The sequence below is a fragment of the Eulemur rufifrons genome, chromosome 9, assembly GCF_041146395.1.
Source record: "Eulemur rufifrons isolate Redbay chromosome 9, OSU_ERuf_1, whole genome shotgun sequence".
Classification (NCBI taxonomy): domain Eukaryota; kingdom Metazoa; phylum Chordata; class Mammalia; order Primates; family Lemuridae; genus Eulemur; species Eulemur rufifrons.
Genome location: NC_090991.1, coordinates 55,729,978 through 55,752,969, shown reverse-complemented (window position 1 = coordinate 55,752,969; position 22,992 = coordinate 55,729,978). Strand labels below are relative to the sequence as shown.

The window sequence follows — 22,992 nt, the reverse complement described above, 5'->3', positions numbered from 1 at the left end:
CTAATTCAAAGTCGGGCACCGACGGGCCCATGCCGCAGTCCACCTGTGCTTTGTTCATACCTTAACGAGGCCTAATTTCCACACCATCTGCACCTCGTTTTAAGCGACGGTTCTGGCCGCCCGAGACCAGGCCTGGCGGGGCCGACCTCGGCCTCTGACCTACGACCTCGCGGGCGGCCCCTCTGACACCGGTCCTTTGGCGCGGGGCGTGGTTTCCAGGGGACGCGTTTCCCGCCGTACCGCGGACCGCCCGGACCGCCCAGGCAGCGGCCCTTCCGGCGGCAGCGCGCAGCGCTGGGCCGGGCTGCGGCCTGGCGGCGGCTTCGGCGTCCTGCGGCGGCGTTTGCGGCGGCCCGAGCGGGGACGGGACCCGAGCGGGCCGGGCCGGGCCGGGGAGGGCGGCGGGGCCCAGCGCCCCGGACCCAGCCGGCCCCACGCGAGCCAGGGCCACGAGCGGCGGCGGACGCGCGGGGACCCTCTCAGGTAAGGACGCTGGTGACTCCGGTGATTTCTGTGTAATTTCACAGTTGCTGAAAATGCCGAGCCAGGGCTTGGGCCCCGGTCAGTTACGGACGCCGGTCATACGGGCCCCGGTCAGTTACGGACGCCGGTCATACGGACCCCGGTCAGTTACGGACCCCGAGCGTGCTCAGTAGTTCCGGGAGGGGCGCGGCCGTGCAGCGGCCTGAACGCGGGTCTCCTCAGCCCGCCCCGCGGTGCTCGGGTCTGACCGCGGCGCGGCCGGGTCGAGTGGAGCCGCTGGAAGGGGAGGGCGGTTCCACCCAGGTGACCCGCCAGCCACGAACGGGTAAAAGCGGAGCAGAGTCTGTGCTTTCTCGCCCTTACTAGGGGGCAAGAATTGTGTTTTACAAGGAAGTAGGGTCACAGTGGCACATCCTCACGGCTCGTCAGGGACTGTGACAGCCTCACAGGGAGACCTGACACCGCAGAGGAGGGGTCGTGGCTGGCGGGGAGGCCAGGCCTGTTGCGGACGTCCTGGCCTGGTGGGTTGTGCCATCTTCGCCATTTCGTCTTCTCTTCACACCCGTCCTCCCGGGCGGACATTTAATCCCACTAACAAACGGGGGTCGAGGCCCAGTGACTTGACCAACGTCTGCACTAGAAGGTGGCAGCACTGGGGGGTCCTTTCTCAAGCCCGTGCCAGCGGACACCTGTGGTGCCCACGTGTGTGACCCAAGAGCAATTCCAGCAGGTGGCACAGGAGTGGCCTTAAGAGTAACCACTTCCCCTGAGTCGAATCTTACGTCCCCGCGGGGTTTGTTCCAGACGTTGGCTGAGCCCCTGGCCGCCTCCCTGTGTCAGTGCGGAGACCATGGCAAAGCTGCAGGGCTTCGAGTTCTGGAGCCGCACCCTGGGGGGGGCCCGCCACGTGGTGGCCCCCATGGTGGACCAGAGCGAGCTGGCCTGGAGGCTGCTGAGCCGCCGCCACGGGGCACAGCTGTGCTACACTCCCATGCTGCACGCCCAGGTCTTCGTCCGCGATGCCAACTACCGGAAGGAAAACCTGTACTGCGAAGTGTGCCCCGAGGACCGGCCCCTCATTGTGCAGGTGGGCGGGGGGACTGTGGCTGCCGGGCCTTGGCCCCTGGAACGCTTGTGAAGCAGCCTTCGCTCTGCGTGGGGATTCCACCCTCAGCCTTTCCAGAAACCGCTTCCCAATTCCAGGGCAAGGGGGAGGAGGTGGTGCCAGGTATGGGGAGTTGACGCCAGGTGGAGCCAAGTGCACCTCCCAGAATCGACCCCTCTCTGGGAGCTGGTCCAGACAGTGTGGGTGTGCGATTCGAGCCCCTCGATGTCACCCTCAGGGCTGCTTCCCTCCCGCTTCAGAATGATTAGAAAGATGGCTTTGCTCTTCAGGAGAAGTCAGTGATGGTGGCTTCTGTTACAGATCAACAGAAAATCTGTAAATCTGTACCTTACTCTCAGTGGTTTGGGGACTTACCCTAGCTCTGCCACCTTGTAAATGCTGGTAGAGCAGGACACCATCCTGCAGGGGACCCCAGGACCACACCCTGATCAGGTCACGCTGGGACCCCTCACAGGGCTGGGCAGCAAGGTACGAGGGCCTGGCTGGGCTCGTGGGTGACGTATGTGTCTTCTCCAGTTCTGTGCCAATGACCCGGAGGTGTTTGTCCAGGCGGCTCTGCTGGCGCAGGATCACTGCGACGCCATCGACCTGAACTTGGGCTGCCCGCAGATGATAGCCAAGAGAGGCAAGTTCAGCTCCAGGGTCCTGTGTTGAGCACCTCCCGAGGCCTGGGCGGGTGCGGAGCCCACGGACACCCCAGGTGCAGGGTCCAGGGCCAGTGCAGTGTGGCCCAGGGTGGGGCTGAGCCCTTGCTTGTGGGCTCTCTTCACCCCTCAGGGACTTCCTTCTGGATAAATATGATTTGCTGACATGTTTCCGTCACCCCTGCCTGTCTTCCTCACTGGGCCCCTGAGGAGGTGCCGGTTGGTCCCAAACCAAGTGGGGTAGATATCGCATTCTTCGCCCTTTGGGGTTCGGCAGCTGGGTAAAGAGCCCCAAAGTTGGACGCTGACAAACTGCCCGATTCGGAAGTTGTCACCCTGGCCCTACCTGAGATACTGCTGCTTCTGGGGGTCTCCTTGGGGGCTGGCCTGGCAGGGTGGCTCAGGGCCTGCATGGCTGCAAGAGAGACAGTGGCCCACATGGGAGGAGGGTACAGAGGCAGCCTTGGCCCTGCCCGTCCTCAACGCCAGTGGTACCAGCGGGCCACACCTGTCCTTTGCAGGTCACTATGGTGCCTTCCTGCAGGAAGAGTGGGACCTACTCCAAAGAATGAGTGAGTTGGCTGTGTGCCGCCGCACGGACAGTGGAGAATCCCCAGAGATAGCCGCGTGGGGGTGTGCGTGCACTGGCCACCTGGTTGGGGCTCCGGAGAAGACAGGAGCTGGCAGAGTGTCTTGGGATCACCCTGGGAACTCCTGGCCGTGGCACATTCCCTGCTGGAAGGAGGGGACTGTGAAGTCACCTGCACTGCACCAGCTGTCCCTTAGCAGACAGTCGGTTCTGGGGCTGTGTCCTTGCTTCGTCCCAGCCTCCTAACCCTGGGGGACAGAGCTGGGTCTCAGCTGCCATCATGTGGCAGCTGGCGTTGGCCACACTTGGTATGTGAACTTGTGAGGACAGACGGAAGGCAGAGGGGCCCTGCCCAGCAGCCTGCGAGTGTCGGCCGGAGCTGCCTCCCAGGAAAGCTGCCTTGGCTCCGCCGAAGTGAGGGGGCCACAGTTCCCTCACAAGTAGTCTCTCTTCTCCCTAGTTCTGCTGGCCCATGAGAAACTCTCTGTTCCTGTCACGTGCAAAATCCGTGTCTTTCCAGAGATTGAGAAGACGGTGCGGTATGCCCAGATGCTGGAGAAGGCCGGCTGCCAGGTGAGCCCCGGGCTTGCGGGGGCATCTGAGCAGGCAGCGCTGGCCTGCCTTGATGGGGTGTCAGTGGGTAAGGTGGCTCCACCCTTGTGGTCCCTGTCCTGGGCACCTGCTGTTCGTCCTCCCCTGGGCCCTTGCGTGGAGGAGGCAGCTGAAGCTCTTCCTGTGCCCACTCGGACAAGACGTGCCCTAGCCTCTGAGGGCAGTGGCCCTCCTGAGACCCCATGGCTCTGTGTGCTGGCACCCCAAGCTCAGTCTTCTATGACAGGGAGTGCTGTGCTGGCTCAAGGCTTTGTCCCTGTAGAGAGAGCACTGTTGGTGTCACTGTCACATCGTAGTGCCCAGTGGTTGGCCAGGGCCTCCTTTAGGAGAGCTCAGTATCCAACCCCCCAGAGGGCTGTTGACAGTGCTGGTCCCCTGCCTGGGTCCTCTGCACGTTCACCTTGGCCCAGTGAAGGCCTGGAGTGGGCCCTGTCCCCAGGTTCACACCTCAAGACACTTACCTTCTGGGGATGGACAGTAATCTAGTGACCTGAGGGTGAGGTCCCACCTGCCCCCAACGCCCCACCAGCCTGGGGTCAGCCTGGAGCTGATCTCTCCTGCACCTTTAGCCTTCGGCAGTGGGGATGTTGCTGCTTCCCAGCCTAGGGGCTCCTCCCAGGGGAGCCAGGGCATCAGCTGTGCACACGTGTGGCCTGGGGCTGCTCCCTGGGCCTGTGGGGCCCAGGACCCAGGACTCAGGACCCAGTGGGGACAGGGACCAGGCCACGCCCAGGATGGCCTGTGCCTTGATGGGGGATTGAGAAGCCGAGAGAGAGGGTCCTCTGGAGTCGGCCAGGGGCTCTGGCCAGCAGCGTGGCCGGCCGCTGTTTTGTCCTAGTTGCTGACTGTGCATGGACGCACCAAGGAGCAGAGGGGTCCCCTGTCAGGCGCAGCGTCCTGGGAACACATCAAGGCTGTGCGGTGAGTGGACACAGCTCCACACCTCAGAGTGCTCAGCACTTGCCACCTGGGGGCCATGGAGGGGGGGCAGTGTGCGGTGGGAGGGGAAGCGCCTGCCAAGGTGAACTTCGGGGTGTTCGGGCCTGGGCCCTGTCCTGGCTGCGATGATGGGAAAGGCATTTTTCCCCGACAGGAAGGCTGTGGCCATCCCTGTGTTTGCCAACGGGAACATCCAGTGCCTGCAGGACGTGGAGCGGTGCCTGCGGGACACGGGTGTGCAGGGGGTCATGAGTGCAGGTGTGTGGGGCTGGGCACTCGGGCAGGTGTGCAGGGGGTCATGAGTGCAGGTGTGTGGGGCTGGGCACTCGGGCAGGTGTGCAGGGGGTCATGAGTGCAGGTGTGCGGGGCTGGGCACTCGGGCAGGTGTGCAGGGGGTCACGAGTGCAGGTGTGCGGGGCTGGGCACTCGGGCAGGTGTGCAGGGGGTCACGAGTGCAGGTGTGTGGGGCTGGGCACTCGGGCAGGAGTGCAGGGGGTCGTGAGTGCAGGTGTGTGGGGCTGGGCACTCGGGCAGGTGTGCAGGGGGTCACGAGTGCAGGTGTGTGGGGCTGGGCACTCGGGCAGGTGTGCAGGGGGTCACGAGTGCAGGTGTGTGGGGCTGGGCACTCGGGCAGGTGTGCAGGGGGTCATGAGTGCAGGTGTGTGGGGCTGGGCACTCGGGCAGGAGTGCAGGGGGTCATGAGTGCAGGTGTGTGGGGCTGGGCACTCGGGCAGGTGTGCAGGGGGTCATGAGTGCAGGTGTGTGGGGCTGGGCACTCGGGCAGGTGTGCAGGGGGTCATGAGTGCAGGTGTGTGGGGCTGGGCACTCGGGCAGGTGTGCAGGGGGTCATGAGTGCAGGTGTGTGGGGCTGGGCACTCGGGCAGGTGTGCAGGGGGTCATGAGTGCAGGTGTGTGGGGCTGGGCACTCGGGCAGGTGTGCAGGGGGTCGTGAGTGCAGGTGTGTGGGGCTGGGCACTCGGGCAGGTGTGCAGGGGGTCGTGAGTGCAGGTGTGTGGGGCTGGGCACTCGGGCAGGTGTGCAGGGGGTCATGAGTGCAGGTGTGTGGGGCTGGGCACTCGGGCAGGTGTGCAGGGGGTCGTGAGTGCAGGTGTGTGGGGCTGGGCACTCGGGCAGGTGTGCAGGGGGTCATGAGTGCAGGTGTGTGGGGCTGGGCACTCGGGCAGGTGTGCAGGGGGTCATGAGTGCAGGTGTGCGGGGCTGGGCACTCGGGCAGGTGTGCAGGGGGTCGTGAGTGCAGGTGTGCGGGGCTGGGCACTCGGGCAGGTGTGCAGGGGGTCATGAGTGCAGGTGTGTGGGGCTGGGCACTCGGGCAGGAGTGCAGGGGGTCATGAGTGCAGGTGTGTGGGGCTGGGCACTCGGGCAGGTGTGCAGGGGGTCATGAGTGCAGGTGTGTGGGGCTGGGCACTCGGGCAGGTGTGCAGGGGGTCATGAGTGCAGGTGTGTGGGGCTGGGCACTCGGGCAGGTGTGCAGGGGGTCATGAGTGCAGGTGTGTGGGGCTGGGCACTCGGGCAGGTGTGCAGGGGGTCATGAGTGCAGGTGTGTGGGGCTGGGCACTCGGGCAGGTGTGCAGGGGGTCATGAGTGCAGGTGTGTGGGGCTGGGCACTCGGGCAGGTGTGCAGGGGGTCATGAGTGCAGGTGTGTGGGGCTGGGCACTCGGGCAGGTGTGCAGGGGGTCATGAGTGCAGGTGTGTGGGGCTGGGCACTCGGGCAGGAGTGCAGGGGGTCGCGAGTGCAGGTGTGCGGGGCTGGGCACTCGGGCAGGTGTGCAGGGGGTCGTGAGTGCAGGTGTGCGGGGCTGGGCACTCGGGCAGGAGTGCAGGGGGTCGTGAGTGCAGGTGTGCGGGGCTGGGCACTCGGGCAGGTGTGCAGGGGGTCGTGAGTGCAGGTGTGCGGGGCTGGGCACTCGGGCAGGTGTGCAGGGGGTCGTGAGTGCAGGTGTGCGGGGCTGGGCACTCGGGCAGGTGTGCAGGGGGTCACGAGTGCAGGTGTGCGGGGCTGGGCACTCGGGCAGGTGTGCAGGGGGTCACGAGTGCAGGTGTGCGGGGCTGGGCACTCGGGCAGGTGTGCAGGGGGTCACGAGTGCAGGTGTGCGGGGCTGGGCACTCGGGCAGGTGTGCAGGGGGTCACGAGTGCAGGTGTGCGGGGCTGGGCACTCGGGCAGGAGTGCAGGGGGTCGTGAGTGCAGGTGTGTGGGGCTGGGCACTCGGGCAGGTGTGCAGGGGTTGAGAGTGCAGGTGTGTGGGGCTGGGCACTCGGGCAGGTGTGCAGGGGTTGAGAGTGCAGGTGTGTGGGGCTGGGCACTCGGGCAGGTGTGCAGGTGTGTGGGGCTGGGCACTCGGGCAGGTGTGCAGGGGTCGAGAGTGCAGGTGTGTGGGGCTGGGCACTCGGGCAGGTGTGCAGGTGTGTGGGGCTGGGCACTCGGGCAGGTGTGCAGGGGTCGAGAGTGCAGGTGTGTGGGGCTGAGGAGTGCAGCAGGGGGCCCTGTGCACATCCTGCTGCCAGCACCTGGGTCAGCGGCCTCTGCTGCCACTGTCCTCACTGCAGCGCTGTTGCAGATGGTCTTTGTGGGTCCCTGTCACCTGAGCCCTCAGGCCAGGCTTTCCAAATGGGCCCTCCAGTGAGCCGGGTGGCCAGCCTTGTCCTCAGTGCAAGAGGCACGGGCGAGTGTCCTGGTGCCACAGGCTTTTGTCTGCTGTCCCCCTGGAAGCGGCCTCACTAGGCCTCTCTCCCCTCCTGTCACTCAGAAGGCAACCTGCACAACCCCGCCCTGTTCGAAGGCCGGAGCCCTGCTGTGTGGGAGCTGGCGGAAGAGTACCTGGACCTCGTGCGCCAGCACCCCTGCCCGCTGTCCTACGTCCGGGCCCACCTCTTCAAGCTGTGGCACCACACGTGAGTCAACCCTAAGACAGAGGCTACCTGGGGGGTGGGGGGCTGTCCAAGCAGATGCTGTCAAGAGTCCTGCCTGGGGCGTTTTGGAGGTTTTACCAAAAGGGCCTGCTGCTGGTCGGGTCTCCAAGGGCGGGGGCACTTAGGAGTGAAGTCAGGCAGAAAGAGACAGAGCGTCCCTGTGTGCCCTGCACTTGGCGTGGGCTCAGGTGACTGAGAGCCGGGAGCGGGCCCAGCTCTGCATGACGGGCGTCTGTCTCAGGCTGCAGGTGCACCAGCAGCTTCGAGAGGAGCTCGCCAAAGTGAAGACCCTGGAGGGCATTGCCGCTGTGAGCTGGGAGCTGAAGCTGCGCTGTCAGGCAGGCTCCGGGGCAGGTGGGAGCCAGGCAGGGCCATGGGTGGGGGGCTCAATTCCCTGACCCGGGGGCCTGGGCTTTGGCAGGAGGAGATGGCCAGGCAGCAGGGAGAGAAGCCCGCCAGTGACCTGCCATTTTTCCACTGGATCTGCCAGCCCTACGTCCGGCCAGGGTGAGCCCCCAGCCCGCCCCAGGAGTGCGTGAGGATGAGGGGCTGCCCACGTTCGTCCCTGACCACGTGGCTCCCTGAACGCTCCCTGAGTGCTCCACAGCAGCCACGCAGGGCCTGGCCTGGCCTGGCCGCCTTGGTGGCTTAGCTTTGTCCTTCCCTAAGTGGACACTTAGGTTTTAAATCTTCCATGAGAACTTCCGCAAGCCCCTCTGATCCTGGGTAGGTCTGTCCTATGGGTTCTCCGAGGTGAGGCCATCTGTGGCCATGGCCCTGCCGGGACCAGTTCAGTGGCTCAGACTCTGGGCTCCAAAGCTGTGGACACCATCCACGGGGCCCAACCTCTGTGCCAGCCATGCATTCTGCCATGGGGGCTGTGCACTGGCCCCACCCATGGAGCTGCTCAGGCGTCGGGGAGCCACGCGCATGTCCCATGTGCCAGCACCTGCTGTGGCCACCAGCCTCTCTTTGCTCTGGCCTGCTTGGCTGTGGCTGGGCCACCTCCCAGGGGGTCCTTGAGCACCACCCACCGCCTTCTCCTCAGGCCCCGGGAGGGGAGCAGGAATGCTGGGGCTTGCAGTAAGCGGGCCCTGGAGGAGGAGGAGGGCAGCACGGAGGTCCTGTCCAAGAACAAGCAGAAGAAGCAGCTGAGGAACCCCCACAAGACCTTCGACCCATCTCTGAAGCGTAAGCACTGCTCCCGCCGCTGGGGCTGGGGAGGTGGCCGGGCAGAGGCCAACCTAGGTGGTCACTTCATTGCCTTTGTCCTCACGTTGCGGGGGGCAGAAACCCGGACTTGGTCAATGGGGCTGACGGCCCTGAGTTAAAGACGGGGATGTGGAAGGCCCCACCCCGGGGCGGGGGCGGTGTGGTCAGGCCAGACTCCAGGTCTGAGCATTCATCTTCCTGAGCCACAGCACACGGTGCATGTGGGGACATCAGCTCACAGCCAGCCAGACAAGGCTGCGGACAGGCGCCCAGCCAGGTGCCGCCCGAGGGGCTTGTCTGCACATCAGGGCCGTGGGGCACTGACGCTGACCTTGCCTGGCAGAGCGCTGGGTGTGCCCCAGCCGTTGTGTGGGCATGGTCTGAGCAGCCGCTGAGCAGGAGGCCACGAGGGCCCAGGCGACTGTGCAGGGTCACACGGCTGGGCCAGAAGCTGTGCCTTTGGTGGCCAGCTGTACCCCCTTGTCCCTGTCTGGGGGGTGGGACAAGGCCACTCTTCCTGCTGGGGTCCCCAGCCCACCTGTTTCCCATTCACTTCCCACAGGACGTCCCTCGCCCAGGGATTAAAGCCTGTGTCGTCTGCCCCCACTCAGAGCCGCCGGCTGGCCCCAGCTGGCAAGGACACCATCAGCAGGCTACATGGGGGCTGGGAGGCCACCTCGGCCCGCCTTGCGCTCCCCTCATCCAACCAGCACCCTCTTTGTTTTTTCCTCCTAGCAAAATACGCAAAGTGTGACCAGTGTGGGAACCCAAAGGTGAGCTGGTTCTGGCTGTGTGCTGCCCAGGCCTCAGCTCCCTGGGGTTGGCAAGGGGTCCCCACACTGCTCGGGGCGGGTGCCCACGCTGCAGTCTGGTACCTGCCCAGCTGTGCACTCACAGCCTGGACACAGCCAGAGCTGGGCTGGACACGCCCCTGTCCAAGCTGGGGGACTCCGGCCGGCTTCCAGCTGGGCAGGGCCCCCCACCGCCCGTGCTGTCCTGCCTAGCCTGGCCCTGGGGAGGGGTGTGAGCTGCAGGCTCACCGGCTTTCCCGTCCCCAGGGCAATAGGTGCGTGTTCAATCTGTGCCGCGGCTGCTGTAAGAAGCGAGCCTTTAAGGAGACCGCAGATTGCCCAGGTGAGGGGACACCTGCCCCCACCAGCCCCTCCTTGCCTTGCACCCCCATAGGCAGTGAGACCCTTGACTTCCTGACTCCCATGTGCCCTCTTGCCCTCTCTCTGCCAGGTCATGGGTTGCTTTTTAAAACCAAATTGGAGAAGTCTCTGGCCTGCAAAGGGCCCCAGCTTGGGCTGCAGGAGCCTCAGCAGGCTGGGCCTGGGGCACCAGGTGGCTTCTCTGAAGTCGTGGGCAGTGCCCTGGCCTGAGGGCCAGCAGGACCTGCCCCCACCCCGGGACTGCTGCTGGAGCCTGGACACGTCCTGCTTAAGGAAACGCCTTTTTCTCAGGGAATCTCCTGCTATTTAACATGGAAGGACGTGCTGATGTCCTCCCCTTGGCCCAGGCTGGGGCCTGGAAATGCTGCAGCTGGGAGCAGGCCTCAGGCTGGACCTGCCCTGTCCTCACAACTGTGTGTTCTCAAAAAATGGACAATAAATCATTTCAAAGGTGCACAGAGAGCCAATAGCCTGTGACCACTGCCCCACCCGCATGCAGACCCCTGAGCTGAGCAGCTGCTCTCAGGCGACTGGGGTGGGCGGGTGGGGGCCATCTGTAAGTGGAGGCAGTGCATGAGGCACAGGGGACAGCTGGGACTTGGGTCCCCTCCCTACCTCCCCTGCAGGACAGGCAGCCAGAGCCTCCTGAGAGCAGGACAGCCCTGGGAGCAGGGCCCAGGCTGGGGCACACAGTGGAGCCCAAGGACTAGGCCACCCTAGTTTCTCTCACCAGACCCTGCCCCAAAGCCCGACCCAGGCAGACAAACCTTAGAAACCAAAGGCAAGCCGCGGGGAGGAGGCACAGCCAGGGCAACGCTCAACCTGCTTTAATCGCCTAGTCAGTCATCTGCGCCAAACAATGCACGGACGGACGGGAGGGGCTGGCACTGCAGCAGGTCCCTGGGGATGGACACCCACAGGGTCGAGCCCTGCAGGCCCCTCCTTCCAGGAAGGGCCCCAGCTGGCAGCCCGCCAGCCTCCCCAGGCCCCCAGCACGGGCGCAGTGGGGTGGAGGGGCTCCCCTGGAGGGCGCAGGCAGGCAGCCCCAGGGGCCGTGGCCGAGGGTGGGGGGCGTGCAAGCGGTCCCAGCGGCGGCAGCCCTCACATGTTGGTGCTCATCCGAGACTGGCTGTTGGCCGGAGTCAGCTCCCCCTGGCTCCCTTCTCTGGGCGGGGACTGTGGGGAGAAGGGAGGCTCTGAGCCCACCCACCACCCAGGTGTGGCCCGCCCCCCGGCGCCCGCTGGGCCACTCACCTTGACGTGGATCTGGTTGCGCAGCACGGCTGCCCTCAGCATCATGGCCTTGGCGCGGCGCTGGAACTCCTTGCCCATCAGCAGGGACTTCTCGAACGTGGTGCTGCGCTGGTCCACGTCCCGGGCATACAGGATCTGCAGGGGCACAGGCTCAGTGGGGCCCGACAGGGTGCCAGACGCCACCCCCAGCCACCCCCAAAGCACGTGGCCACCTTGCTGTGTGAGTCCACACGGGCGTTGATGAGTCCCTCCAAGATGAGCTGCGTCAGCTCATCCTCCAGGGCCGCCACCGTGGTGTTGAAGGCTACTGCCATCTTGTGCATGTCGGCCGACACGTAGGGACTGAAATACTGGGGCACAGGGGTGTCGAGTGTCAGCTGCCCGCAGCTCCCAGACACATCTCAAGTGTCCCAGCCTGTCCCCCCGCTTCCCTGGGCTTACCTGGATGAGGGCACGGTTGCGAATCTGAGTGTACAGGGTCCTGACGTGGGGAGCCAGGTACATGTCCAAGAGCAGGTTGTCCTGAAGAAGAGGACGGGTCAGGGACCGGCTGCTGCTGCCCTGGCCCTCGGAGCCGACCAGCCAGACCTCCAGGTGGCCGGGCCCTGCACTCGCCCCCACGCATGGCCAGGACCCACCTTCATCTCATCCAGCATCTTCAGACAGGAGGCGTACTTGGACTCGTAGAATTTGAAGATGATGTCTCGAACCTGGGGCTCCAGCTCCAGGAAGAGCTTGAAAGAGCTGCTGATGCCAGATGCCTCTGAGCCCAGGCCCCTGCCTGCCCCCTACCCTCCGAGTGACCCACAGGACACTAGTCCCCAAACACCTGGGAAACAGCAGGGTTGGGGTCCGGTGACAAGCAAGGCCAGACGAGGGGCCTGCAGAGGGATGGGGCCAGTGCCCACTCCCACTGACCTGCTGGAAATGACGTTGCGCTGCAGCTCCTGCCGGTCAAAGGTGGCCAAGGCACAGAGGCCGCCATAGACAGCCACGTTGCTGGGGGACAGCAGCTGAGGACCAGAGACCCAGTGTCACGGAGGTCACGACAGACTGCGACGTCAGGGATAGGCTGCCGCAGCCCCTCCATGGCTGGCTCAGAGAATGCTGAAGAGCCCGTTGGGGGAGACCCCCCCATTAGAGAGCCCAAAGCACAAGCCATCACTGTATCCCCAAGTCCCCAGGAGGGCTCCTCCCTGTAAGGCCGGTGGCAGGTACCCCTCTCTTCCCTAATGAAAAAAGAAGTCGTCCCTCCTATCCCTCAATACCCACCCCAAAGCTGAAACAAAGAAATTCCTCACTCCTAGCACCGACATCTCCTGGCCGAAAAAGCTCCCATCCCCCAGCCCTAAAAACCTATATAAACCCACTCAGACTTCTAAACGGGGCGACTTCCCTGGGCCCACTCCATGGGGCCCGTGAGACTCGCCCGAGTCCGTCTCTCAGGACTCGTTACCCCTACCCGGGAACACTCCAATAAAGCCTCTTTACTTGTCCCTTTCAACTCTGCTTGTCTGTCTTTCTCTGGCGCCGGCCACTTCAAAAAAACCTTATACTCCCCAGGGACCCCAAGGCCCTCACCTCAGGGAAGTCGCAGTGATCGAACGAGGCCAGCAGGAAGCACTTGGCAGCCTGCTTGTACTTTCTCGCAGCCAGCTCAGCCAGGCCTGGTGGAGGGACCCGGGAAGGGGGAGAAGTGGGGATGAGGTCTGGCCACCAGCTTCCTGCAGGAAGCTGCCGGCGCCTCACGAGGCCCGCATAGGGGATGGGAATGCTGGCCACCGAGGTGAAACCACTGCCCCCACCAACACCAGCCCGCTCCCAAAGCCACTGCCACCACCGCTGCAGACACCCAGGCTCAGAGAAGCTGAAGCCAGTGGGCCTGCCCATGCCACACAGCTGACCAGTGGGGTACCGGCCACAAGAGCAGCCTGTCAGAAGACACCTCCGCCCCGGACCACACAGCTTCTCCCTGGTGGACCTTAGCAGGTGTCACCTCCACCTGTGGATGTGGGGGCACATGCGCCCCACAATGTCCCACACTCTGACAAACAGCAAAGGCTTCCCCAGCTGTGAAAGGAACAAGCACCCCTTCTCTAGGCGTGAGGACTCAGCGAACGGGGCGTTTGGGGGTCCGTGGTGGCACCCTGCCCTGGCGCCCAGGCCCTCACCTGCAGCACACTTGAGCTTGGTGAGGATGGCCTGGGTCTGGCTGTCGCGCTCTCCTCGCTGCTACAGAGGGAAGCCGCACATGTGAGGCCCCCACCCTCCTCACCCCCACAGCTCCATGCCCAGTCCCCGGCCCCAGCCTGAGGGAGCCAAGTCAGACTCGGGGGAGAATGCGGTGAGGGGCATCAAGGGCACCAGCAGCGGCCAGGGCTCCTGGGCAGGGTCTCGGAGGTGGCAGCTCATACCTCGGCAATCTCTGGGGTGGACTCGGCCTTGCTGACGTAGCTCAGCACATGAGACCAATTTTGCAAGTAGACACTGACCTGACAGACGAGTGGGTGGGGACAGACTGAGCCAGGGGCACCCCTTCCTGGCCCACAGCCAGTGCTGCCCAGCAGGTACCCCCTCCACGCCCACGCGCCTCCCGCTGGCCCGACCTTGATGACATTGAGGCACATGTTGATGACGTGCTTGGCGCTGGTACAATAGTCTCGGGCCCGGGAGTAACACTTGAGGGCATTGCTGAGGTCCCCACAGTCGAGGTAGTGGTCGCCCAGGTCATCGTGGCCACGCCTGTGGGTCCAGCCATGAGCAGACGCTGGCGGGGCCCCTCGGGGCCTGGCTGCCCGCCTCCCCTGCCCAGGCGGGCCGGCACCTGATGCTCTCCTTGATGGAGTTGCCCTTGTAGTTCTTGAGGTCCGTGTCCAGCTTCTCCAGCTTCAGCAGGGCCTTCTTCCGAGTGGCCTCCACCCAGGCCGTATCCAGGGGCGGGGGCTCCACGCCACTCTCGGGGATGGCGTCCGGTGTGTTCTGGAGCTCCCTGAGAGAGGCCCTGGCCATCAGGGAGGTGAGACGTCGCCAGCCACCGGCTGGCCCCCAGAGGCTGTTCTGTAGGCAGGGGGGCACCTCTCACGGGCCCCTCCCTGTCCCCAACCCCCACCTTGAGGAGCCCAGTCTGCACGAGGGGCAGAGACAATGGCTGACCCCAGAAGCCCACACCTGGGTGGGACAACCCAACGGGACGAGGGGCCGCCACCTGCACGTCATCTCCGCCAGCAGCTCCACTCGGAACAGCTGAATGTATACACACGTGTGGAAAGAGGCTGGGACAGGCGGAAACTTTCGTTTTCCTAGTCAGGGACGAGCGCACCACCCACCCCAATTTCTCAGCAGGGAAGCCCGTCCCTGTCGTGTATGGCAGCCTCGCTGTGCCGGCAAGTGCTGCTGTGAGCACCACAGAGGCACGGGTGCGGGAGTTACAGGGCACAGGAGGAGGGGGACACACCACGCCCAGCCCCAGGTGCCTGGTCCCACTGTGGCCTCTGCCTCCTTGTGCCAAGCGCCTGGCCTCACCTGGTGGCCTCTGAGAGCTTCCGGTGGATCTCCTCGTACATATCCACGTTAAAGGTCCTCTGCACAAAGGAGAGGGCCATCTTCAGGGCCTCCACCCGCAGAGGGGGGCAGTGGTCAGCAATGAACTGCAGCCGCTCAATGCGCATCAGGCCGCTGTAGCTGGCCGCGTACTGCTCCAGATCCTGGGGGGGGGGTGGTCGGGAGCAGGCAAGGTCAGGCTAGGGGTGCACGCCAGGACCCCAGACCCCAACCCCGGGCCAGTGAGGCAGGTGCAGAGGCCTGACTGTCCTGGCCACAATGCTGACCCTCCACCCGTGACAGGAATTGGACTCTGCTGCTCCAGGGGCCGAGGAGAGACCACTGGCGTGGGATGGGGGCAAGAGCCTCCAGGGTAGAGCTCTGTAGTTGGGGGTGGTGGGCCACGAGCAGAGCTCTTCCACGTGGGCAAGAAGTGGGCGCAGGGTCTCAAGCTGGGCTGTGAACCCAATGTGAGCAGGCAATCAGACACCCTGGAGGTTTGCAGGTCAGAAAAAGAAGTGACCGGAGAGTTTTCTGAGAAGAGAGGACCTATCTACTGTATGGGCTGTGGTGGGGAGTCCAGCTAGGACCCTCCGGAAGGACTGAGACACCCCATGTTCTCCCCGGGGCTCCATACCAGGGTGGGGTTCTCCACCACGTAGTTGACATCAGGTGCATTCTGTGGGTCCTCCTGGGGGTCCACGTCAATCTGCATGGGCTCCACGGCCCCCTGCAACATGGGCCAGGGACCTTGGCACCGCGAGCCAGGGGCTGCCCAGGGAGGGCGAGAGACCCTCACTGTACCCGTGGTCAGCTCTGCCCTGGGTCTTTCAAGGCACAATTGGACCACATCCCCCCAGTACGCCCTCCCCCGCCCGTCCTCACTCCCACCCGGGCTCCAGCGCCCTACATCAGGGAGGGGCCCTTCGCCCCGCTCTAACCGCCCATCTCTGGAGCGGGAAAGCAGACACTGGGAGGACCAACTACACAGGGACCCCCAAGGGCCCCTGCACATTCCCAGCCACTATCCTGATGCAGCTTCCTCCGAGCCATAGAGAAGAAACAAACGCCACCTTAACCCCAGGAGGTAGGAGAACCAGCCCCCGGAATCTGTCCTGAGCATCTGGAGCAGCGGAACGGGGCTGAGAGTCACGCCACGGGGTTGGGAGAAGGGAAAGGAGTCGTCTCAGGGAGTCCTATGGCCCCCAGCTGGGAGGGACAGAGGGGCCAGGACCTCGGCTTAGGACCTCTACAGAGCAGGCTGGAAGAAGCCCGCCGTGCCCAGCCCGTCAGGAGCCTGGGAGGCCCTGGCCTCGGCTCTCCTGCGGAAAAGCACAGGGCGCGGCTCCCTCAGCAGACCCCGGGCGCGCGGCGCCCTGCCCTCCTGCTTGGCACTGAGTCCCTGTCCTCGGCCGGCAGAGCAGCAGGGCCCAGCCACGGCGGCGGCGGCTGGCGCTCTGCTCCCCCCTCCCTCGCTCACTCGCTGGGGCCCCCTCTCCTGGAAGGTACCTCATAAAGCAGCGTACAGGCCGACAGACTGGCGCTCAGGCTGAAGTCCCCGGCCGTGCCAGGCAGGAAGAGGTCTGACCTACTGCTGTGAGGGGTGCAGTACAGATCTGTCACTGACGAGGAGGCCGAGCTGGGGGCCGAGCTATCCCTCATTCTGTCCTGACTTTCTGCACCCCCCGACCCTGACACAGAGCTGGCTGGCTGCTGAAGGGAGAAAGAGCGTTAGCGTCGGCGGCCGAGACCCTCCCGAGCGGCTGGGGGCAGGGAGGGCGGCGGGCGGGCGCGCAGCCGCGGCGGAGGCAAGGCCCCTGCCTGCGGCCCCGACGCGGCGGCCCCGACGCTCGCTGCCCGCAGAGGCCCGGCCTGGAGCGCCCGGCCGGCTCCTGGCGCAGGCCCCGCGCCCCGGTCGGCCTCGCCCGGCCCCGTCAGAGGGGCGCGGGGCGCGGGGCACGGGGGCGGCGCGGCCTCAGCTCGTTACCTGCAAGTTAAACACCTGAACCGGCAGCGGCATCTTGCGCCCACCCCGCCGCGGCGCGCCGTCCACTTCCGGGGCAGCGAAGCCGCCGCTTCCGGGGCGCGGGGCGGGACGGGGCGGCCGCGCGCTTAAAGGAGCCGCCGCCCACCCGCGGCTCGGGCCAGGCCCGCCGGGTGTCGGGGCTAGCGGCCGCCGCATGAGCCGCGCGCGGGGGGCGCTGTGCCGGGCGTGCCTCGCGCTGGCCGCGGCCCTGGCCGTGCTGCTGCTGCTGCCGCTGCCGCTGCCCCGCGCGCCCGCCCGGACCCCCGCCCCGGCCCCGCCCGCCGCCCTCCCCGGCCTGCGGCCCGACGACGTCTTCATCGCCGTCAAGACCACCCGAAAGAACCACGAGCCGCGCTTGCGGCTGCTGCTGCGCACCTGGATCTCCCGGGCCCGCCGGCAGGTGTGCAGCCCCCGCCCGGCACCCCCGGCCCCGCCGCCCCCGCCCGGCACCCCTCTCTCCGAGGCCGCGGACCGAAGGGGCCGGGGCGCAGGGCACTCGGCTCCTCCCCAGGGTCGCCCTGGGCACCCCCTGATGCCTCTCTGGCCATTTCTCCCCAGACGTTCATCTTCACCGACGGGGACGACCCTGAGCTCGAGCTCCGGGGAGGTGAGCATCTCCCCAGCCTTTCTGCTGGCGGTATGAGGTCCCCACCGCGCTGGGGGGAGTGGTGCCCTCCTGCTCCAGAAGAGAGGCTGGGGGTCATGCTCCTGTGTTATGGGGACTGTTGTCATCCTCTGCCCACGTGTGGAAGGTCTAGGGAGGTGAAGGCCCTTGCCCAGGGTGGCACAGGCCACACAGGGCAGAACTGCAGTGCCCACCTCGTGCCCAGCCCAGCGTCTTCCCTGCCAGCCAAACTTTGCTGAACTTCCCAGGGCCTCAGACCAGTGCCACGTCCCCGAAGAAGCCCAGCATTGTCCCTTCCATCTCTGCCCAATTCCACTGGAGACCCCAAGTGACTGTCATCCGCTTTAACTTCAGAGATTACCAACATGATCAGCCGAGTGAAGGCTGAATTGGGGCTGCGACTGGGTTTGGCGACGTACCCAGGCCCACCAGACAGCCACGTTCTGCCCTGGACCTCACGGGGAGGCTGGACACACGCCTTGCTCAGCACTCTGTGAGCCTCAACCCTCACAGTCCCCTTTCTCCACCCGGGCAGGCGGACGCGTCATCAACACCAACTGCTCTGCCGTGCGCACCCGCCAGGCCCTCTGCTGCAAGATGTCGGTGGAATATGACAAGTTCATTGAGTCCGGGCGCAAGTATGCGGTGGCTGTGGCCGGCCCTCAGAGAGCCAGGGCCGAGCTGGGCTGGGGGCCTTTGGCCACCCTTGCAACAACGTTCCCTCCCCCTGCAGGTGGTTCTGCCATGTGGACGACGACAACTACGTGAACCCCGAAAGCCTCCTGCATCTGCTGTCTACCTTCTCGCCCAGCCAGGATGTCTACTTGGGGCGGCCCAGCCTGGACCACCCCATCGAGGCCACCGAGAGGGTCCAGGGAGGCGGAACCGTGAGTGCCAGGGCCAGGGAGGCACAGCTGAGAGCCTGACAAGCCGGGCCTAGAGGGGTGCGGGCCTGGGGGCACACGCTGACCCACCAGGCAGCTTGGTGTGGCCTTCCGGGAGCTGGGCAGGCCAGGAGGTCCCTCGGGCCAGATGTCCAAGCCTCTGCCTAGGGGAGATGCCCAGGGAGCCCAGTGGGGGGTCCAGGTGAGGAGCGCGTCCCAGGCAGCCTTGACTGCCACCCCTCCCCGCAGGCGACCACGGTCAAGTTCTGGTTTGCCACCGGTGGGGCCGGATTCTGCCTTAGCAGAGGCCTCGCCCTCAAGATGAGCCCGTGGGCCAGGTGAGTGGGGGAGGGAGGGCCGGGGGAGCCGGGCAGCTGAGGGCGGAAGAGGCGCTGACACCCCCCTCCCCACAGCCTGGGCAGTTTCATGAGCACGGCTGAGCGAGTACGGCTGCCCGATGACTGCACGGTGGGCTACATCGTGGAGGGGCTGTTGGGTGCCCGCCTGCTGCACAGCCCCTTCTTCCACTCCCACCTGGAGAACCTGCAGGGGCTGCCGCAGGACGCCGTGCTCCAGCAGGTACGGTCTGTGCTCCCTGGCGCCTCTGGAGATGACCCCGCCTCGTGGCCTCGCCCCACCTCACTGCTCCAGGGGCCCAGCTCAGCGAGGGCTGGAAGAGTCCCCGGGCGGACGCCTGTGCCCACTGGACGGTCCTCGACTGCTGGACAAGCACCTGCTGGGGGCAGGTGTGGGCGTTGAGTCTGAGCAGGAGGTGGACGGGGGAAGGGCAGATCCTACGGTGGGGGGCAGGGACGGCTGGGCAGTGGGTGTGGTTGGGTGGTGATGGCATCACCTATGCCCCACTCCTGGCTCAGTCACCTTTCAGCAGTATTCCCCCGAGCCTGGCCTGGGGGACGCAGGAAAGTGGGTGGGTCTAGGGCTCCTCTGGCAGGGGGTTTTGGGCCGGGGAGGGCGTGGAGGCCTTGGGCCTGAGACCAGAGCAGCCGCTGCCCTCGGCCCCCATCACCGTCTAGGTCACCTTGAGCTACGGGGGTCCCGAGAACCCCCATAACGTGGTGAACGTGGCCGGAGTCTTCAGCCTGCAGCAGGATCCCACACGGTGAGTGGGCAGTGGGAGGGGTCCTGGGGGGTCCTGGGCCAGGGCCCCGCCCACAGACCTGACCCCCACTTTCTCCCTCCCCAGGTTTAAGTCCATCCACTGCCTTCTCTACCCAGACACGGCCTGGTGCCCCAGGCAGGGTGACCCCGCCTCTCGGTGACCAGCGACCCCTGACCTGGGGCTGGCTCTGGCTGTGCCACAGGTGCCAGGAGCAGGAATGGCATTGCCCCCACCTGGCCTGCAGCGCCCCCAGCCCTGGGCACTCTGAGTGCCAGGGGCCTCCCCAGGAGGACAGGGAGGGGCTGTGGTGCAGAGGGCTCCGTCGTGCCCTCCTCACTCTGCTGGGTGGGGAGCCGGGGCGGCCAGGTGGGCAAGTGCTGAAGAGTGGGCCCACGCCAGGGCCCTGCCTGTGGTTTTTCAGGCCAGACCATGGGCAGTCGCCAGGATGCTGCCTGGCAGGCCTCATGGGGAGCTGTTGTCCCCGGCTGCAGACCGAGTGGGGGCTGGGCACTGCAGTTTGGACTCCGGCCGGAGGGCGGCGCTCTTGGCTAGAGCTGCGCTCCCAGCCCAGGTGCCACTGCCTGGAGGTTTCCTGGTGGGGCCTCAGAGACGCTTTTCTCCGACCTGGCAGTATTCAGGACCCTTCCACGCCTGGTCCTGTGCTTCCTCCACTGGGCCCCATGTCCATAAAACTGGGAGACTTTTGTTTGGGGATCCATCCCTCGGGGGTGAGAACACCCCTAACCCTCAGCTCTGAGCAGACGCACCAGCCCTTGACTGGTGCCTCCCATGGGGGGAACGGAGCGCCAGAGCCGTGGCCTTCCCGGCCCCTGGCGCACGGCTGCCATGAGTAAAGCTTCCTCCGCACTCGCTTCGGCTCCTGTCTTCGTCAGCTGCCACACTTCCTCCCTCCTGGGAGGGCTCTGCCCTGAGACCATCTCCGTCCCAGGCAGATCTGCGTGTTCCTCTCGCTCCTGCCCAGCGAGCCTTAAACCCATCAACCCCTGTGAGCCCGAGCACACAGCAGGGGCGTTGGGGCTCCTGCGGGGGCTGCGGAAACTGGGCAGGCGCTGCCCCGAGAGGACGTCGTCCTGAGTGTTGTGCTTGCTTTCTCAGCACAGCGTGGACCAGCGCGTGTGTGCGTGCATGTGCGTGTGTGCGTACAGCCGGGTGCGTGGGTGGGTATGAGCGTGTGCACATGTGTACTTGGGTACACGCGTGTGCATGGGCACGTGTGTGTGCGTGGTCATCGGCATGCAGGCGTGGCTATAACCGTATCAAGAGCGGGTATGTGCACAGGTGTGTGTGTCCTTGGCGGTGCCTGTGTGCGCACCTGTGTGCGGGTGTGTGCAGAGGTGGGTGTGGAGGGTCAGGGAGGCAAAGCCCACGTAATCAGGTGGGAGTTGGCGACGGCTGGTTTCTATCTGGTTCTGTGGTGCATGGCTGGGAGTAAAATGCACCCCCGAGACACCTGGGCTCCCACACTGCTGGGTCTTCCCCGCAGCACAGAAGAGGCTCCGGCTCCATGCGCTCGGGGCTGTGGGCAGGAGAGGAAGGCCGGGCCTCAGAGAACAGCGGTGTCCAGGGGTCACTTCGGCAAAACCGAAACCTCAACAGTGGAGACAAGAAAACAGCAATTTCTGGAAAGCTGCTGCAGAACTGTCCTAGCAGCAGTCGGTTCCTTGAGAGCAGGCAGACGCCACCTGCGTCAGCCGTCCGCATCTGCCCACCCTCCGGCCCCTTGAGAGTGGACATGGGTTTGCTGGGCATTCGGTTTGTGCCAGATGAGGGGGGTTGGGGATCTGAGTCTCCCTCTGACCATCACAAGGATCCCCCCAGCCTGCACTGAACCCACACCCTTGCTCGGCCCCGCTTGGCCCCGCCCGGCCCTACCTGGGGACAGTGTCGTGGGACTTCAGGAAGCATGGGCGAGGACAGCTTCACACCAGCAGGAGCGGTGTCTGCGGGTGGCTTCCTGCGAGCGGATTATTACCCAGAACGTGAGTGGCTTTCTAGCCGCTGTGGCAGACGCTGACCAAAAAGAGTGAGTTCGACTTGCAATGCGCCTGCAAACGTAAGGTGGCCTCCATTTTACCTCAACCCTGTCGGTACTGGTCTCAACACGTAAAACATTACATTGCTGTCCGATAGCTACGAAATGGCAGCTTGTCATTCAAGCCATTCTCTGAGGTTGGACCATTTCATTTCTTTCCTTTTTTAGTCTAAGCTCAGGTCCACTTACAAGGTCTTGAGGCTTTTCTCCTAAGTGACCAGCCACAATTCTGCCGATTTGTGTTGGGTTATGATTATCAACTTTCAAGGCAGTAATTTTCCATTTTTATTCAAACAGCCATTCCCTGGCATGGCTGGTCCTGCAGCTTGGATGTCTGGGGTGGAGATGGCCCATCCCAGCCTCAAGGCCCTGCTGGACTGGGCCGGCTCGGGTCGCAGGGTAACGGGGTGTGGGTGCAGCCAGGGACATCTCAGGAGCAGATGGAGCTTGCGGACGGGCTGGGGGCTCCAGGGAGCTGGCACAGTGGGAGGAAACCAAACAGGGTTCCCTAGGCAGGCACTGTTAGCCCCCTAAGACAGCGAGGTGGCACAGGTCACATGAGGCCATGTTATGGCAGGTCACAAGGATGTGTCCATGCTCGGTGGACACCACGATGGGCAGGTAGACCTGACGACTGTGGCCCCCCCCAATGGCGGCAGCACACACAGACGCTCCAGGACAGATCCTTGTGAGCTGCAAAACAAGGCTCAGTATGTTTAGGAAGACGTCATAAACAAATCTCTGCACCGACACAACGAAGTTACAAGTCAGTAGCAGAGGAAAACTGGAAGAATCGCAACACTCTCTTAAACAGTCAGGGGATCAAGGAAGAAATCAGAAAAGAAATTTGAAAATACTTAGAGACAAACAAAAACACAACTTGCCAAAACGTGTGCGATGCAGCGAAAGCAGCGCTAGGGAGGAATTTATAGCCGTAAACGCTGGCGTTGAAAAGAAGAAAGCTCTCAACAACGTAGCTTTATAGCTTAAGGAACTAGAAAAAAAAGAACAAATTAAACCCAAAGTGAACAGAAGGAAGGAAATAACGATTAGCACAGACAGAAACAGAGAAAAGGAAAAATACAGAAAATTAATAAAACCAAAAGTTTCTTTGAAAAGATTAACGGAATTGACGGACTTTTAGCTAAAATGACAGAAAAAAAGGGAAGACTCAGTTTTACTAAAATGGAAGTGGGGACGTCACTTGTGAGTCCAGAGAGCTGTAAATGATTGTCAGACGGTACTAGGGGCAGTTGTTCCCCGGCAAACTGGAAAACCTCGATGGACAACTAGGAACACACAACCAAGACTGACTCAGGAAGAAACAGAAAATCTGAATAGGCTTTTGAACAGGAAGGTAATGAAATTCGTCACCACAGACGCTAGCCCAGACGGCTTCACGGGCGAGTTGTGCGGCTGAGAGGAGCCAGCGCTGCTCCCTCCTGCACGGGCCAAGAGCACCGTGATGAGGCCACTTCCCTGCCGAGGACGCAGCCACCGCCGCTGCCGGTGCTCTGGCAAAGCCCCACCTGGGGGCCTTCTGGCCAGGCATCTACAGTTTCATTTGTGGGACATTCGTTGTCTCCCTGGGGGTTGCAGTTTTCCGTAAGTTCACTGTGACTGAACCAAGAGAGAAAGCATAGAGTTTCTACAGAAGTTACAGTTCCATGAAAGATTCTGAGGAGATGAGGAAGGTTGGTAGCTTACAGAGTGTTAAGTGACTTTGGAACATAAAGGATTCCTTTGAGGGTGGGCGCAGTGGCTCAGCCTGTAATCCCAGCAC

The 22,992-nt window shown here is 64.2% G+C and overlaps 3 protein-coding genes across 18 annotated transcripts; 2 read left to right on the top strand and 1 right to left on the bottom strand.

Moving 5' to 3' along the window:
• Window positions 1–312: 312 nt before the first annotated feature.
• DUS1L (dihydrouridine synthase 1 like) lies at window positions 313–10,012 on the top strand. Of its 3 annotated transcripts, none has more exons than XM_069483037.1 (14): window positions 313–483; window positions 1,288–1,570; window positions 2,126–2,234; window positions 2,775–2,825; window positions 3,363–3,415; window positions 4,293–4,375; window positions 4,548–4,651; window positions 7,161–7,305; window positions 7,565–7,661; window positions 7,745–7,830; window positions 8,372–8,514; window positions 9,271–9,308; window positions 9,594–9,669; window positions 9,778–10,012. In XM_069483037.1, the coding sequence occupies exons 2-14, from the start codon at window positions 1,334–1,336 to the stop codon at window positions 9,915–9,917; spliced, it is 1,362 nt and encodes a 453-aa protein (XP_069339138.1). In that variant the 5' UTR covers window positions 313–483; window positions 1,288–1,333; the 3' UTR covers window positions 9,918–10,012. The 3 variants fall into 3 exon arrangements, with proteins under 3 accessions (XP_069339138.1, XP_069339137.1, XP_069339139.1); XM_069483036.1 differs by having other exon boundaries at window positions 3,303–3,415; XM_069483038.1 differs by lacking the exon at window positions 4,548–4,651 and having other exon boundaries at window positions 3,303–3,415; window positions 7,572–7,661.
• Window positions 10,013–10,736: 724 nt separating this feature from the next.
• Window positions 10,737–16,555, bottom strand: GPS1 (G protein pathway suppressor 1). 14 transcript variants are annotated; one of them, XM_069483019.1, is made up of 15 exons: window positions 16,489–16,555; window positions 16,011–16,214; window positions 15,139–15,231; window positions 14,484–14,665; window positions 13,786–13,962; window positions 13,568–13,703; window positions 13,376–13,453; window positions 13,133–13,193; window positions 12,543–12,628; window positions 11,880–11,974; window positions 11,600–11,705; window positions 11,403–11,483; window positions 11,174–11,311; window positions 10,962–11,096; window positions 10,737–10,883 (listed from the first exon to the last, which is right to left on the bottom strand). In XM_069483019.1, the coding sequence occupies exons 1-15, from the start codon at window positions 16,519–16,521 to the stop codon at window positions 10,809–10,811; spliced, it is 1,680 nt and encodes a 559-aa protein (XP_069339120.1). In that variant the 5' UTR covers window positions 16,522–16,555; the 3' UTR covers window positions 10,737–10,808. The 14 variants fall into 14 exon arrangements, with proteins under 14 accessions (XP_069339120.1, XP_069339121.1, XP_069339122.1 ...); XM_069483020.1 differs by having other exon boundaries at window positions 13,133–13,190; XM_069483021.1 differs by having other exon boundaries at window positions 13,786–13,950.
• Window positions 16,556–16,681: 126 nt separating this feature from the next.
• On the top strand, window positions 16,682–20,017 carry RFNG (RFNG O-fucosylpeptide 3-beta-N-acetylglucosaminyltransferase). Its single transcript, XM_069483035.1, has 8 exons — window positions 16,682–16,927; window positions 17,086–17,134; window positions 17,688–17,790; window positions 17,886–18,039; window positions 18,286–18,374; window positions 18,450–18,615; window positions 19,071–19,156; window positions 19,241–20,017. The coding sequence occupies exons 1-8, from the start codon at window positions 16,682–16,684 to the stop codon at window positions 19,314–19,316; spliced, it is 969 nt and encodes a 322-aa protein (XP_069339136.1). The 3' UTR covers window positions 19,317–20,017.
• Window positions 20,018–22,992: the final 2,975 nt, after the last annotated feature.